The following is a 15139-nucleotide window of genomic DNA, read 5'->3' on the forward strand; positions in this document are numbered from 1 at the left end:
TGGAATTTTGTCTTGGTTCAGGCATGCGAGAAGTCAGGTAGTCACAAAACAGAGGATAAATATGCATCACCAGCCTGAGGTAAGGAATGAAAAGAAAAGAAATCTACCAATGAGGTTCTCTGAAGCAGGGCCTCCTGTGATCCATTAGTTTATAGAGTGCAGGTGGCAGCTAGCCAGGAGGAATAACACACCCAGCAGCAACGACAGGACAGAAAGGAGAGGAAGGAGAGAAGCAACAAATGCAAGCAAAATAGAGACAACAGGATGAGAGGGTTAGAACATGATGAGAACATTAGAACACAATGAGAATATAAGAACATCATGACAATATTAGAATGTGATGACAACATTAGAACATGATGAGAACATTAGAAGATGATGTCAGTATTAGAACACAATGAGAACATTAGCACACAATGAGAATATAAGAATATCATGACAATATTAGAATGTGATGACAACATGAGAACATGATGAGAACATTACAACGTGATGAGAACATTAGAACATGATGAGAACATTACAACGTGATGAGAACATTAGAACATGATGAGAACATTAGAAGATGATGAGAACATTAGAACATGACGAGAACATTAGAACAAGATGAGAACATCAGAGCATGATGAGAACATTAGAACCTGACAAGAACATTATAACATGACAACATCATTAGAACATGACAAGAACATTCGACCAGGACAAGAGCATGATGAGAACATTAGAACATGACAAGAACTTTAGAACATGATTAGAACATTAGAACATGATGAGAACATTAGAACAGGATGAGAACATTAGAACAGGATGAGAACATTAGAACAGGATGAGAACCTTAGAACATGACAAGCACATTAGAACATGACAAGAACATTAGAACCTGATGAGAACATTAGAAGAGGATGAGAACATCTTCTGTCTTCATTGTAATTAGTTGTAATTGTAATTAGTTAGTTGGTGCGGTAGTTAGCAGTGTTGCTTCACAGCTGGAAGGTGCTGGTTTATGTGTCATATCATGGATGATTTATAATTCTAAGTAATAAATGAAGCTGCTGCTCCTGTGTTGTGCATAAATGCTCAGAAGTCTGTTGCTTTGGAGATGCTGATCTGAGTATTAAAGACATGCTAGAGTGCATGTCTCGTCATTTTGGATCTTTTTTTTTTTGCGTCTTTGGGGTAATTTTCGAGTCATTAAGGACAAATTTTACGTCATTCTGGACTATTTTTTTTTAAATTTATGGATCATTTTCAAGTCTCTTTGGACAATTTGCAAGTCATTTTCAAGACGTTTTATGTCAGTTTGGATTGTTTCTTGTCATTTTGGATCATTTTCTGTGTCTTTGGGATAATTTTCGTGTCATTTAAGACAAATTTCATGTCATTTCAGACTATTTTCTTGTCATTTTCAACAAATTTTATATCATCTTGGCTCTTTTATTATCATTTCAGATCATTTTTGTGTCTTTAGGATATTTTTCGAGTCATTCAGGAGAAATTTCATGTTAGCGAACTAAAACTTTATAAAGATGTAGGGAGATTGTGACCACACATGCAGATTTTTTTTTTACTGTTTTGAAAACTATCAATAAACTTGTTTTTTAAGTATTTGGCCAGTTTGATGATCTTGCTGTGAGTTTAGATCTAGTCTTTTGCTTTTCATTGTGTTATTGTGTACTATTCATCTCTTGATTTACTGTCCAACCTCATGTGTTATCAATATCATGCCAGTACCACGGCTCTCTCCATTACTGCGGTGCTGTCTGAATGAAGCTGTGAGGAACAAGAACATGAACGGAACCAATGTCTGAATGTCATCACTTTAACTGAACATGGCTAAATATTACAAAGACCTGACTGAATTTTGTCCAAAAAGTCTCTATAGTCATTGCTAGTTGCAGAAAAAATTCAAATGACATCCTAAAAGTAATCAAATCTAAGGTTGCTCCAGTATTGTTGAGTTTTGCATTACAGAAAGCGCATTCTTACCTCTGTTTCAGGCACCATGGCTGCTGGACTGAGGCCAGTGATTCTGCTTCTGTTTGTTCTCTGTTATTGGCAACTCACCGCAGGCAAAGAAGGAAAATCCACAAAGAAGGGAAAGAAAGGAAAGCAAGTCGTCTGCCCATCGTGAGTAAAAGTACTATTTTCTCCATGTATGTAATTTTCTTACTGTTGATGTGATCTTCATCTTTCTGTTCACCACGATGTCAAACGATGCAGATTTTTTCAGATACATATGCAGTTTTGCACAATAATGATTAAGGGTGCAGGTGAACTTAGAAATGCACGTTAAAATAGCATGAAATGTCTTACAGTGTAGAACACAGAAGTAAAGAACAGCTTCGGGTTGGAGGTTGAAGGCTTAAAGAGACGTCTGCTGAAGCTTGTAGAGCGTGAAGCATCAACATCTGTGCATAAACCCAAGCAGCAACCTCAAAGAAATGCCAGAAACAGTTCAATAAATGGCCTACTTACTCATTTAAATTGTATGAAGACTTAAAATGATGCATAATTAGTGGCTGTTTTGAGTGAATGGTGGATTCTGTTGAAGACCTGATTACTTCTTTAAAAGCAATTAACTGAAGTACAGCGTCTGTAAATGGTAAAAACCACCAAAATGATGTCTGACTGCCGATTCAGTATACTATATGACTCTGAGAAGCTTTTTTGTTAAGTCTTGCGATGTTACTCACGCCTAGCATTTTGTAGATGAAACATGTAGTCACCACACTTGAGACGAAGTTCTTTGAGACTTTGAGCACGATTAGCTCTTCCAAAAATTCATTTTGGGAGTTGGGCAGGCGAACTGTGGTGGAGGTGGTGATCCAGACTGAGTCTGGAGAAAACCAGGTTGGCAGCGGTTGTTGGGCTGAAGGTGGAGGTGGAATCCAGGGGGAGAAGGTTGGTGGAGAACTGAGGCACAAGAGACAATGGGTTAACAATCAGGATAAAAACAACGGAAAAAGACCAAGAGCAAAACTAACTGGAGTAGTTCAACAATCCTGTTCAATTCCTTTTTCATCTGGCTCTGATGGCACCATTTCCTGGTTACCTTCTTTTTTTAAATTATTGTTCAAATCTTTTTTCTTAGAAGAGCAGTTCTGTAGGGTTTCCTCAAGAATTGTGTTGGTAGTAATGACGTTTTGGACTGCGAACCATCACCAAGTCTCCAGTGCAGGTGACTTGCTCTGCATTGGGATGACTGAGTTTGCTGTAGGTAGAGGAGGACACAGCTGGTCGGGACAAGGGAACCAATCGGAGGGCAGAAATGTAGGACAGGCGCGCACATTGACCAGTTGCAGTGATTTTTTTGGCTGCCTGTAGAGGCAATCAGGTCTTTCTTTCTCTTGATTCCCAAAGGATTAAAACCAGCCTCCATTCAGAATTCCAGTTAGGAAAATTGGGATATCATGCTTGGATGATGGGGATGTTATTCCAGACACTGAGGGATTGGAATGGATCAGCTTACACTGTGGAAAAGGACATGACTCATGGGGCACAAAGGGGATATATTCTGTATAATATCTGTACTCCACAGAAAGCTAAAAAAAAAAAAAAAAAAAAAGCAGAAAAACAGCCAGGAGATCTGAAACAAAAAAGTACCCATCCATCCATCCATCCATCCATCCATCCATCCATCCATCCATCCATCCTCTATATACACCGCTTTATCCTCATTAGGGTCATGGGGGGTGCTGGAGTCTATCCCAGCTGACTCTGGTGAAGGCAGGGGACACCCTGGACAGGTCACCAGTCTGTCACAGGGCTACATATACAGACACACAATCACACTCACATTCACACCTACGGACAATTTAGAGTAACCAATTAACCTCAGCATGTTTTTGGACTGTGGGAGGAAGCCGGAGTACCCGGAGAAAACCCACGCATGCAAGGCGAAAGTGCTAACCACTACGCCACTAAGCAGCCCAAAAAGTACAAAAAGTACCTATTAAAACATTAAATATACAGACATATAAATGATGTAGGCTGATCTACAATTGTCCGGTTGACTGCACATGCAGTGACCTGGAGGATTAATCTAAGTCATTCTGATAATTCTGATTAACAATACATGCTGGAAACGGCACAGCTGTCTGGTTGTGTTGATGCGTTCAAAAAGCCACGAAGAAAAGCTTAAATGACAGACGCGATGAATGTGGGTTTATCGGCTCATTAATGTCTCGATCTGTCCATAGTTTTTATTCTGTGTAAGTTTCTTAGTTGTAGGTTTTAAATGACTGAGTTTAGGTTTCCTTATGCAACACAAGGTTGTCCCTGGCAGTTTGAAACGATCCTGGAAGTGAGCAAAGAACAAAAGTCAGCAAGTCCAAAGCTTTACTGCTTCCTCAGCATCTGTTTTAGGATTACTGCTGAACAAAGGGATGGAGAACAATGGAACGGCTTTTGAAAGTGCGGCTCTAAAAACCGTTGCAAACGTCGGGATGATCTGGAGATACTGACGCTGTTTTCCAGGAGATGTGATTGGTCAGTAGGTGTTGTTTGAAAACGTGTCACCTGGAACAAAACAGCACAGGAGCTGGTTAAGAACTATTGTCATCCATCATTTTCTTCATTTGCCGATATTTTTCTATTTACAGCCAGCTATCACCAGAGGATTTGGCCCAGGTTCCTGCTAACTCTACCTCCAACATTTTGAACCGTCTGATGGTCAGCTATGACCCGAGAATACGGCCGAACTTCCAAGGTAACGCTCCACTTTATACAAACGCCACACAGGATCAAAGATTTCATTTAAGTTTGTTCATCAGGCTTTAAAACTGATGGGTTTTTAAAGTCTGGCTGGTGATTTTAGTGGATAGGTAGACTTCTGTTTTTGAAAGTGGAATATGTGACTCTAATCTAATCATTTGTCAATTTAAGAAGTTATATCCTCACCCTTTGCCAGCTGGGTCAATCTATAACTGAGGGACCTCTGAAGTCCACTTATCTTGCAATATAACTTGAAATTTGTCCTAAATGACTCAAAACGTATCCAAAAGACATAAAAATGATCCAAAATTACGAGAAACAATCCAAGCTGACATAAAACTTGTTGAAAATGACTCAAAACTTGTCCAAAATGACTGGAAAATGATCCATAATTACAGAAAATTTGTCCAGAATGACATGAAATTTGTCCGAAATAACTCTAAAATCATCCCAAAGACACAAAAATGATCCAAAATGATGAGAAAAGATCCAGTCTGGCATAAAACTTGTTGAAAATGACAAGAAAATTGTCCATTATGTTCATTATGATCATGTCTTCACAAATTCCATCATTATTTATAATGGAAACAACCACTTATTAATAAGAATGACTGGATATCACTAAAATATTCACTAAATAACGTCTGAATTTAAGACCAACCTTCTAATGAGCTAAACAATAATAAAATGAGCTGATTCACAAATAGTTTGGATTGTGTTCTTTTTATTAAGTTCAGATAATCATGACAGACATTTCTTTCTTTTCCATCTTAGGTGTTTTTGTGGTCATTTTGCAAGTTATTCTTGCAGATATTTTGTGTGTCTTTCATCATTTTGTGTCTTTATATGATAATTATCTGTCTCACTGAGTCATTTTGTGTTTGTCTGTGGTCATTTTGTGTCATTTTTTGGTCATTTTCTGTCGTTTTTGGCCATTTTTTTTGCATTTTTGTGGTCACGTTGTGCCTTTTTATGGTTGTTTTCTGTGTCTTTGTGCTGATTTTGTTACCTTTTTGGTCATTTTCAATAGATTTTCTATCATTTGAGGTCTTTTTGTGGTTATTTTAGGCAGCTTCATTCAAATGATCAGCAGCTACGTGTTTAACAACAGCAATATAATTCCTCCACAGTTTCAAGAGAGAGTTCTTCTGCCTAAACGGACAAAAGAAAAGCCAATGTTATTGAAATATTATTGAAATTGAGCTTTGTTTTTGGGGAGGACTGATAAGAGGAAGAGAACCAAAGCAGATGAGGATAGTGGATGTAAAATGTAGGAACATGGAGAGAGTGTTTGGTTGATTTGATCTGTGACGCTTCCAGCTACAACCAGATGTCCTTCTATCTCTATCTCTCTCTCTCTCTCTCTCACACACACACACACACACACACACACACACACACACACACACACACACACACACACACACACACACACACACACACACACACACACATCATCATCATATTAAAAAACACATTTTCTTTTCCTATTAGCTAAATGTTTGGTTACCATTTAAACTGATTTAGTCTCATTAAAAAAAAAATGTAGGTTTAAGTCATTATTTTGTGACTTTCGTGACTTTTTGCACTCCTCTGTTTTTTTGTTACTAAGAGCCCTGTAACAGTAAATTTCTCCTTTGTGAGATCAATAAAGTCTTATCTTATCTTATTTCTAGTACATTCATTCGTCACACCGGGAGCTGCTGAACTCCAAACTGTCCCATAGAAACTAATCGAATCGGTCCGCTCTGATAAATCATTGTTCTTTTGTCATTTTATGTCTCATTTTTGTAACATTTTGTCTTTTTTTTGTCTGACTTTTGTCGTTTGTCCCATGATTTTGTCATTTTGTGTTTCATTTTTGTCTTTCTTGTGTTTTTTGTCTTATTTTTTTCACTTTCTGTTTTTCCTTATTTGCTGTTTTGTGTCATTTTTGTCGCTTTGTGTTTTTTTTGTCTCTTTTATTTGTTTCGTTTCGTGCTTTTGTCGTTTTGTGTCACATTAGTCATATTTTTTGTATTTTGACTTTTGTTGTTTGTCTCGTGTTTTGGTCGTTTTGTTTCTTGTTTTAGTCGTTTTGTGTTTCCTTTTGTCTCGCTTCTGTCGTTTGTCTGTTTCTTGTTGCTTTGTTTCTTGCCTTTTTTGTTTTGTGTCTTGTTTCTGTAAAATTTTGTCTTTTTTGTCAGACTTTTTTGTTTGTCTCATGTTTTGTCATTTTATTTCTTGTTTTTGTCATTTTGTGTTTCATTTTTGTAATATTTTGTAATCTTTTTGTGGATTTTTGCCCTTTTTTGTTTTAAATCATTGTTCTTTTGTCATTCTGTGTCTCATTTTTGTAGTATTTTGTCTTGTTTTTGTTGTTTGTTTTTGTCCCCCCCCCCCCCCAAAAAAAAAAAAAAAAAAAGTCCAAAACAAGGTGGTTTCCCACACATGTGCAACAACTCATCCACTGTCATGGTGTCTTCTGGCTGTTTCTGTGTTTCAGGAATCCCAGTGGAGTCCAAGGTGAACATCTTCATCAACAGCTTTGGATCCATTCAGGAAACCACCATGGTGACACACACACACACACACACACACACACACACACACACACACACACACACACACACACACACACACATATATATATATATATATATATATATATTAGACCCTCCAGAAAAACGTGATTATGGGATCGCATGAATTCCCGCATTAATCACCAAAATGCTGCTGATTATGCGGGGGTCAGTTATTTCCCAAAAGGCCACATAATCCCCGCAAAGCAGTGCATAATTCCTGCAAGAATCTCACATTTCCACAAAAAAAAGAGAAATATGCGGGTCCGCTTGATTTCACAATTTAAAATGAGAAAACTATAACTGATATAAATGGAGTTGTGAGTGAGTTTTTATGTGACGCCCGGCCTGACGTCATCAGTTCACGCATTCACACACAAACACTAGAAGCACGAGCTGATCCGGAGCGCGGCGCTCAGAGACGAAAAACAAGAACGGCGAATGCTCAAAGATCACATTTACCTATGAATATTTCAGCCAGAGACCGGGCAAAACTTTTTTGCACCCTGTGCAACATCGTTCTGGAGCACCGAAGAAAATCAACCGTGTTGCAGCACTTCTCCATCTTTATATTGCTCTTTTTCATTCAGTGGTCAGTGTTGCCAACTCCTCAGTAAGGAAAGTAGCTGTTGGCTGTCCTAAAAGTCGCTAGAAGTCGCTAAATATGGTGCCATAATTGGGTCAAAAGTCACGCACACATAACGCGCGCGAGAGAGAGTTACGTGCGCCTTACTTTTGACCCAATTATGGCACCATACTAAATGACGTCATCACCTAATTTGCATATTTCCCAGTTTGCATGTAATTGTAATCAACGTTGTAGGAGAGAGGAATAACGTTGTGGAAGAGACCAAAAAGTGAGTATAAAACACCCAAAATATGTTTTTGAACTAGAGGCTAAATGCTGTGGTTTATTTTAGTATGACAGTGAAGAAACATTTTCATTTATATTCCGCTCTGTAAGTCTGGATGGGATCTGTAGTGACTTTGTGCATGTGTGATTCATCTGCCGTCTGGCCGCGGAGTGATGTGTCCTCTAATGAGACACTGGGTCTGCTGCCGGCTTACTGGACTGACAGCCTGTGCTCTGGGAGGGGGAGAAGCTCACAGCAGCACCTGCTGCTTGTTGAGGACAGTAACTGCAGAATGATCCGAGTTTTCCTGTCAAAGTCTCCAAAGCCGCAGAAAAAAGTCACAAGATTTGTGGCTAGTCGCTTTTGACAAAAAAAAGTCGCTAAGTTGGCAACACTGTCAGTGGTAGCCTAGTAACAGGATGTAGGAGAAGAATCACCTTTTTTCCCCAGTTCTTACATACTTCGCATCTTTTTGCATATTTCACAACTATTCACATACTTTGCAACTTTCCACAATTTCCCCGCATAAAATGGCATAACAACACCGCATATTTATTCGCATAATCAAGGATTTTAGGTTGATGCTACAGGTACGGACCCGTACTCATAGCATCTGTACTAGAGGTACGGACCGTTAAGGTCACTGAAGAGCTGGCGCCGGTTAACTACTATTTGCTGCACATTACAGGCAGTTTATATGAATGACTTTGACGGCGAACATTGTATAATTTAACCAAAAATACACCGTCTCCTCTCACACTTTAGACAATGTAGTTTTTACGCTTTTAGACGCCGTGTCTAAACTGTTTGAAGTCCAGTTCCTATTAATTAGTTTACCGCGTTCAGTGGTGGAAGCGGCTGACGAACTCCATTGCAAATGTTCCCATTTAATTTCGGACGCTAATTTACAAGATAAAGTTAAGGATGTCGAATATGAAACAAACACTCGTGAATGGTGAGGAGCAGCTCTTTAATTCGGCATGAATTAAAAAAAAACCCACAAACTCGATTTACTGTGATATTGTGAGATTTGTTTGTGGTTATGTAACTTAGCCATTCAACAGAGTCCGCTAACATTAAAGTGACTGTGACAGTGTCTGTGTTGACAGACGTAGAAAATACGTCAGGGTTTTGTTTAAGTTGTTAATATGTAATAGTCTGTCGCTACTTTTGAAGATAAAAAAATACTTGTAGTTTGCTGGCTGTTAGTTCCGCCATTTGTTTTGTTTGCTGTTTGTGCTTTATTAGAACAGGGCCACGTGAATAAAAAGTTTTGTTATTTTTAATTGTAGTGCTGATTTCAACCCCCAAATCGCTGTCCGTGAAAAAGTCAGATAGTGATATTGGACTTTTCCACAGACAACGATGACTCCAGCACACTGATTGTAAAATATTTCTTGTAACTTTGTTGGAACTTGATATGGAATGAATGGACTTTAATACACTGTTAATACACAAAGATGACTGACATGACAGGCTTCGCACGCAGAGTCACCTCGAATCACGGAAGTGCCTTCATCAGCGTAGCCGGCTCATTAACATTCATGTCCGTCGGATTACCAGCCAATCACGAAGCGCGTTCATCAGCCGGCTCATTAATATTTATGTACGGCTCATTAATATTTATGAGAAGGGAAAATGCCGTATCCGTAGGCCACAGGCTTGGGGTACGGGTCCGTATCTGTAGACACTACCCTGATGAAACAATCAGAAAGAGATGTAATGAGAGTGGTCTGAGGGCCCAGCGTCCTCTAGTGCCCGCTGTGCTCGCTGACTGGCACCGTGGAGCTCGGCTGGCATTTGCCATAGAACACAGGAATTTGCAGATCCACCACTGGTGCCCTGTGCTTTTCACAGATGAGAGCAGGTTCACCCTGAGCGCATGTGACAGACATGAAAGGGTCTGGAGAAGCCGTGGAGAACGTTATGCTGCCTGTAACATTGTTCAGCATGACCGGTTTGGTGGTGGGTCAGTGATGGTGTGGGGAGGCATATCCATGGAGGGACGCACAGACCTCTACAGGCTGGACAATGGCATTCTGACTGCCTTTAGGTATCAGGATGAAATCCTTTGACCCATTGTCAGACCCTACATTGGTGCAGTGGTCCTGGATTCCTTCTGGTGCACGACAATACCCAGTCTTATGTGGTAGGAGAACTCATGCAGTTCTTGGAGGATGAAGGAATATATATATATATATATATATATATATGTATATATATATATATATATATATATATATCTACACATACTTTTAAAAAGTAAAACTGATGTTGTATCTGTGCAGCAGTGGGTTTACAGGGTTCAGATGTCTCTGTTGCCGCCTGTAGAGAAAACTGAGCCGTCATCTGTTTTTTTGCTCTCTTCGGCTTTTTTGTACATTTTGACATGCGTGACGTAAATATGCAGAGGACTGAAGGTCAGAGTGGCCAGAAAAAACTAATTCATCAGACGTAGTGGGACATCCAGGGATTTATGGTACACTGTGTATGAGGAGATATACTATGTTCCAGCAGCATGATGGGATGGATGTTGGAATGCATCCATGGTTTTATATTTTTACTACTTCAGACCCGGTTTCTTTGGGGAGCTGAGCCATGGTCTTTTTTTGTGATGAAACATCACATCAGTCATTAAATGTAGTGGATAAATGTGGGCATAGAAACAGAGCATTTATTGTAACTTGAGCTTGCTGCTTGCAGGTTTGTGAGGGAATAGAAGATTTTTTTTATTTTGTGTGAGTGTTAGCTAGCCAGTGGGCTGCTTCATCTGTTTGCCTCGCTGGAGTCCAGGCTTTAACAAAATACAAACTTCAGTGGAGAACTATGATCTATTTTTAATCCTATGCTTTTTTGTTTTTCAAGGATAGAAAGCGACAATAATTTTGAACCGTCTGTGGCTCATAATTCTGTCTAACATGCTGACTTTAAGAGACTGGGATTGGTTGGAGCATCAATCAATGACTTTTAGACAGAAAGAATCCTTTGACGTTGCACTTTGTTCTGATTTTATTTAAAATATGTCTGTATTTACTTACAAATACTTTAATCACATCACATGCAAAAGACTGACTAATGATTATTTCTTCTTCCTAAAAGTTTGTCTCTTCTCCTGAACTATACATTATTTTCCATTGTATATATTTTTAAATGTTATTTCTAAAATCATTAGTAAAGCACTTCAAACTTTATACTTCTGCTTTGAAGGTCACCGTCCTAACTCTTTGTGGGTCCTGCTGTTCTGCTGTGATGATGACAGGATCAGGCAGTCTTTAAAATCCCCAACATTTACTTCAGCATGGAAGCTGTGGCTCAGCTGGTAGAACAGGATGTCCACTGACAACATTTGACCCCAAACTTCTCCGCATGTCAAAGTGTCCTCAAGTAGGACTTTCATTATCATCAAGGTAGAAAAGTGCTCCATAAGTACAGACCATTCAGATAGATAGACAGACAGACAGACAGACAGACAGACAGACAGACAGACAGATAGATAGATAAATAGATAGATAAATTAAACCTTTATTAATCCCACAGCAGGGAAATTACCATTGTACAGCAGCAATAGGACATTGAATAAGAGACAGATTGCAGCACATGGAAAGCACACAGTGCATATATATATATATATATATATATATATATATATATATATATGAACATTTTCTTCAGATGAAGAAAAGGAAAGAAACCATATCTACAGCAAGATTTTTTTGAAATTGAAATCGCACAGCGTCATTATTTACATTTTTATTGCACAGTTTGTAAATGGGTGAACTGAACTACTGGGAGCTTGATTGTAGAGTCTGACTGCAGCAGGAAGGAAGGAGCTGCGGTATCTCTCCTTTAGACACCGCGGGTGAAGCAGTCTGCCACTGAAGGAAGGATACAGGGTATTCCACTAAAATTCAAAAAACTGTGTAAAGTAAACCAGCAGTCTGAGAGGGGAGGACTCTGTTAGGATGAACTGGAACAATCAGGTGTTCAGGATAAGATCCAGAGCACCTATCTAATTAAAAAGACACAAACGCAACACAACAATGGAGGACATGGAGATGATGGTACACCTGCTGCTCCATCTGTGGCTTTTTTATTTTGTTCCATGAACGTCAATGCGCACCATCACTAAATCATCATTAAATGTCCGGTTTGGTTTTGGTCAAGGAGTCGCTCTGGTGTGTCATCACTCCCTGTCCAATCAGAGGCCTGCACTCTGTAGACGTCACATTATCGGCTCCAATCAGCTCTCTGGGAACCCCGGCCCAGTAGGAACTAAAACAGTAGCTGGTACCAGGAACTACGTCCTGATGGAAAACCTCACAAACCCAGTAGAGTCGGTGCTGGTGGAAAAGCTCCATTACATTCCTTACAGATTTGTCACCTTCATCACCAGTCACACTTTCCACATCGTGGTGGAAAACACACTGAACCGTTTCACCACTGGTTCTGTTGGGTCTGCGATGCTGGTCAGATTATTTGATGTTTAGAACAAATTTCCTGCTAATCCATATATAACAATATTATTTAATCTACTGTGCTCAGTTCTTTTAGGAATGGGGGATTTAACCTGTTAGCTGTTCATTGTTCTTTTGTTGTTTTGTGTCTCATTTTTTAAAATAGTTTTGGGTTTTTTTTGTCATTTTATAACTTTTTTGTCTAATTTTTTTCTCTTTTTGTATCGTTTTGTGTCATTTGTCTCATTTTTTGTCATTTTCTGTGTCATTTTTGTAAGATTTTGTCTTGTTTTGTTGTTTTTTGTCTTTTTTTGTCTGACTTTCGTCTCGTGTTTGTCGTTTGTTTCTCGTTTTTGTCGTCTTGTGTTTCCCTTTCATCTCGCTTGTGGTTCTTGTTTCATTTTTGTCATTTTGTGTTTTTTGTGTTCTTTTTGTCGTTTCTCTATTTTTTGTTGTTTTGTAAGCAGTTTGAGCAGAATCCTGTCACTGTCTTCAGACACGTTCAAGTTTTGCAGAAATAAAAAGGCCTGTTGAGTTTCTGAGGCCACTGAGATGTAAACGTAGACATCAGGACTGATCTGCTCTGCTGGTCTGTGAAATAAAATGCAGTGTTGGAAAACAAAGGCAGATTTTGGAGAGAAACTGCTGCGTGAAATTAAAAATGCTGCAGTTAAATAAGGTGGATCTGTAAACTCTGTTACTTTGAAAATAAGCAGGATCGATTATTCATAGTGACTTAAAGCATTAAAATGAACACAAACAGTAAAAGATGTGCTGGGAATTAACAGACTGTCTCTGTTCAGGACTACAGAGTGAACATATTCCTTCGTCAGAGATGGAACGACCCTCGTCTACGACTTCCTACCGACTTTAAGAGCGACGCGCTAACTGTCGATCCCAACATGTTCCAGTGTTTGTGGAAACCGGACCTCTTCTTCGCCAACGAAAAAAACGCAAACTTTCATGACGTCACACAGGACAACATTCTGCTGTTCATCTTCAGGAACGGAGACGTCCTGATCAGCATGAGGTACGACCTCAGTTTATTCTGAATAAAATCACATTTGGTGTGCTACAGCTGTTTGGTTTAGACCAGGGCTGTCCAACATGAGGCCCGTGGTCCAAAAGTGGTCCTCCAGAGGGTCCAATCCGGCCCTCAAAGTGTAAAAATTACAGAGAAGACATTAACTGCAGATTGTAAATTAGTAAAAGTATAAATTTAAAATCATTTCTAGACCATGACAAGTTGTTTGGATCAGAAAGTAAAATTCCAGATTCTAGAGGTTCTCGGCCTCATGGTGGACACCCCTGAATAAGGTATTTGGGTAAATTTTGCCACAGAGTGCAGCAGAACTGCAGTTTTCTGGGAAGTATATTTTAAATAAAATCCATTTAGATTCCATGGCGACAAATAACAATATTCATGAAATGTTGACCTGATGATTGTCTTTGGACGTATCTGGGAACTTTGACAGCTGCAGGGGTTCCCCACTAAGAGACAGATTATTCAAGATACATTTAAAATTCACTCACCATTATGCTGTAATAGGGCTGCTTGTTTTCTCATGCATGCATGCGTGTGTGTGTGTGTGTGTGTGTGTGTGTGTGTGTGTGTGTGTGTGTGTGTGTGTTTGCATGTTTAGGCTGTCGGTGACGCTGTCTTGTCCCTTGGATCTCACACTCTTCCCAATGGACACACAACTATGTAAGATGCAGCTGGAGAGCTGTGAGTACAAACACACACTTTCTTTGTTCCTGCCAACTGTGGAACTGCTTCAATTTATCGCTTATCAAAAATGCGCTGAGAGCAATTTACAACGAGCTTTTAGGAGTTAATTTGACATTATGCTATTTTATGTATGACTTAAAAACACACATTAACCATGCATAGTGAAAAATATGGAAATGAGCTGGAAAATAATGTGCCAAATGCTAAATTTATAGTAAATCCAAACTTTGAGTAATGGAAACACATCTGCCCTAAGGAGTGGCACTCTGGATTTCCTAAATTATTTTTGTAGCTTAAAGTTCTTGAACTTTCAAGCTGTCTGAAAGTGGATTAACTGTGAAATAAGTTTAGTGTGTTGCTGTGGTTAAAGCTGTTAATACAAAAGTATAGATTTACAAGGTTGGTTTTTCTGTTTTAGTCGGCTACACCACCAGTGATCTTGTGTTCATGTGGCAGTCTGACCCCGTTCAGATGGATGAGATTGCTCTTCCACAGTTTGACATCAAACAAGAGGACATCAAATATGGAAACTGCACAAAGTACTACCAAGGAACAGGTTGGTAGTCAATCATTTTATTTTATATTACACTTTACAGAAATAGCTTCTGTAAGATTATAAGGTATCTCTGGGTGGTGGTGGCATGTTGACACCCAAAGCTACGGTTCGGAAAGTTGGGCAACCAACCACTGTTATGACCTTGGACAAAGTCTCTGTCCAACTGGAATTTCCCAAACTCACCAGAACCCAAAGGACACCAGAGAAAGAATGCTCTGGTACGAACCTATCGGTCACACTCATAGACTGTATATAAAGATGGACGTAGCATC

At 39.2% G+C, this 15139-nt stretch overlaps 1 protein-coding gene across 1 annotated transcript in view; it reads left to right on the forward strand.

Annotated features, from left to right (window-relative positions):
- LOC110971111 (glycine receptor subunit beta-like) overlaps nucleotides 1-15139 on the forward strand; it is a 39250-nt gene that overhangs the window by 4266 nt on the left and 19845 nt on the right. Inside the window, exons 2-7 of the mRNA XM_051946505.1 lie at nucleotides 1998-2127; nucleotides 4602-4708; nucleotides 7199-7266; nucleotides 13386-13612; nucleotides 14226-14308; nucleotides 14730-14867. Of these exons, the coding sequence (XP_051802465.1) occupies nucleotides 1998-2127; nucleotides 4602-4708; nucleotides 7199-7266; nucleotides 13386-13612; nucleotides 14226-14308; nucleotides 14730-14867 (753 nt within the window). The remainder of the gene's footprint in view (nucleotides 1-1997; nucleotides 2128-4601; nucleotides 4709-7198; nucleotides 7267-13385; nucleotides 13613-14225; nucleotides 14309-14729; nucleotides 14868-15139) is intronic.

This window comes from Acanthochromis polyacanthus, chromosome 3 (assembly GCF_021347895.1).
Source record: "Acanthochromis polyacanthus isolate Apoly-LR-REF ecotype Palm Island chromosome 3, KAUST_Apoly_ChrSc, whole genome shotgun sequence".
Classification (NCBI taxonomy): Eukaryota; Metazoa; Chordata; class Actinopteri; family Pomacentridae; genus Acanthochromis; species Acanthochromis polyacanthus.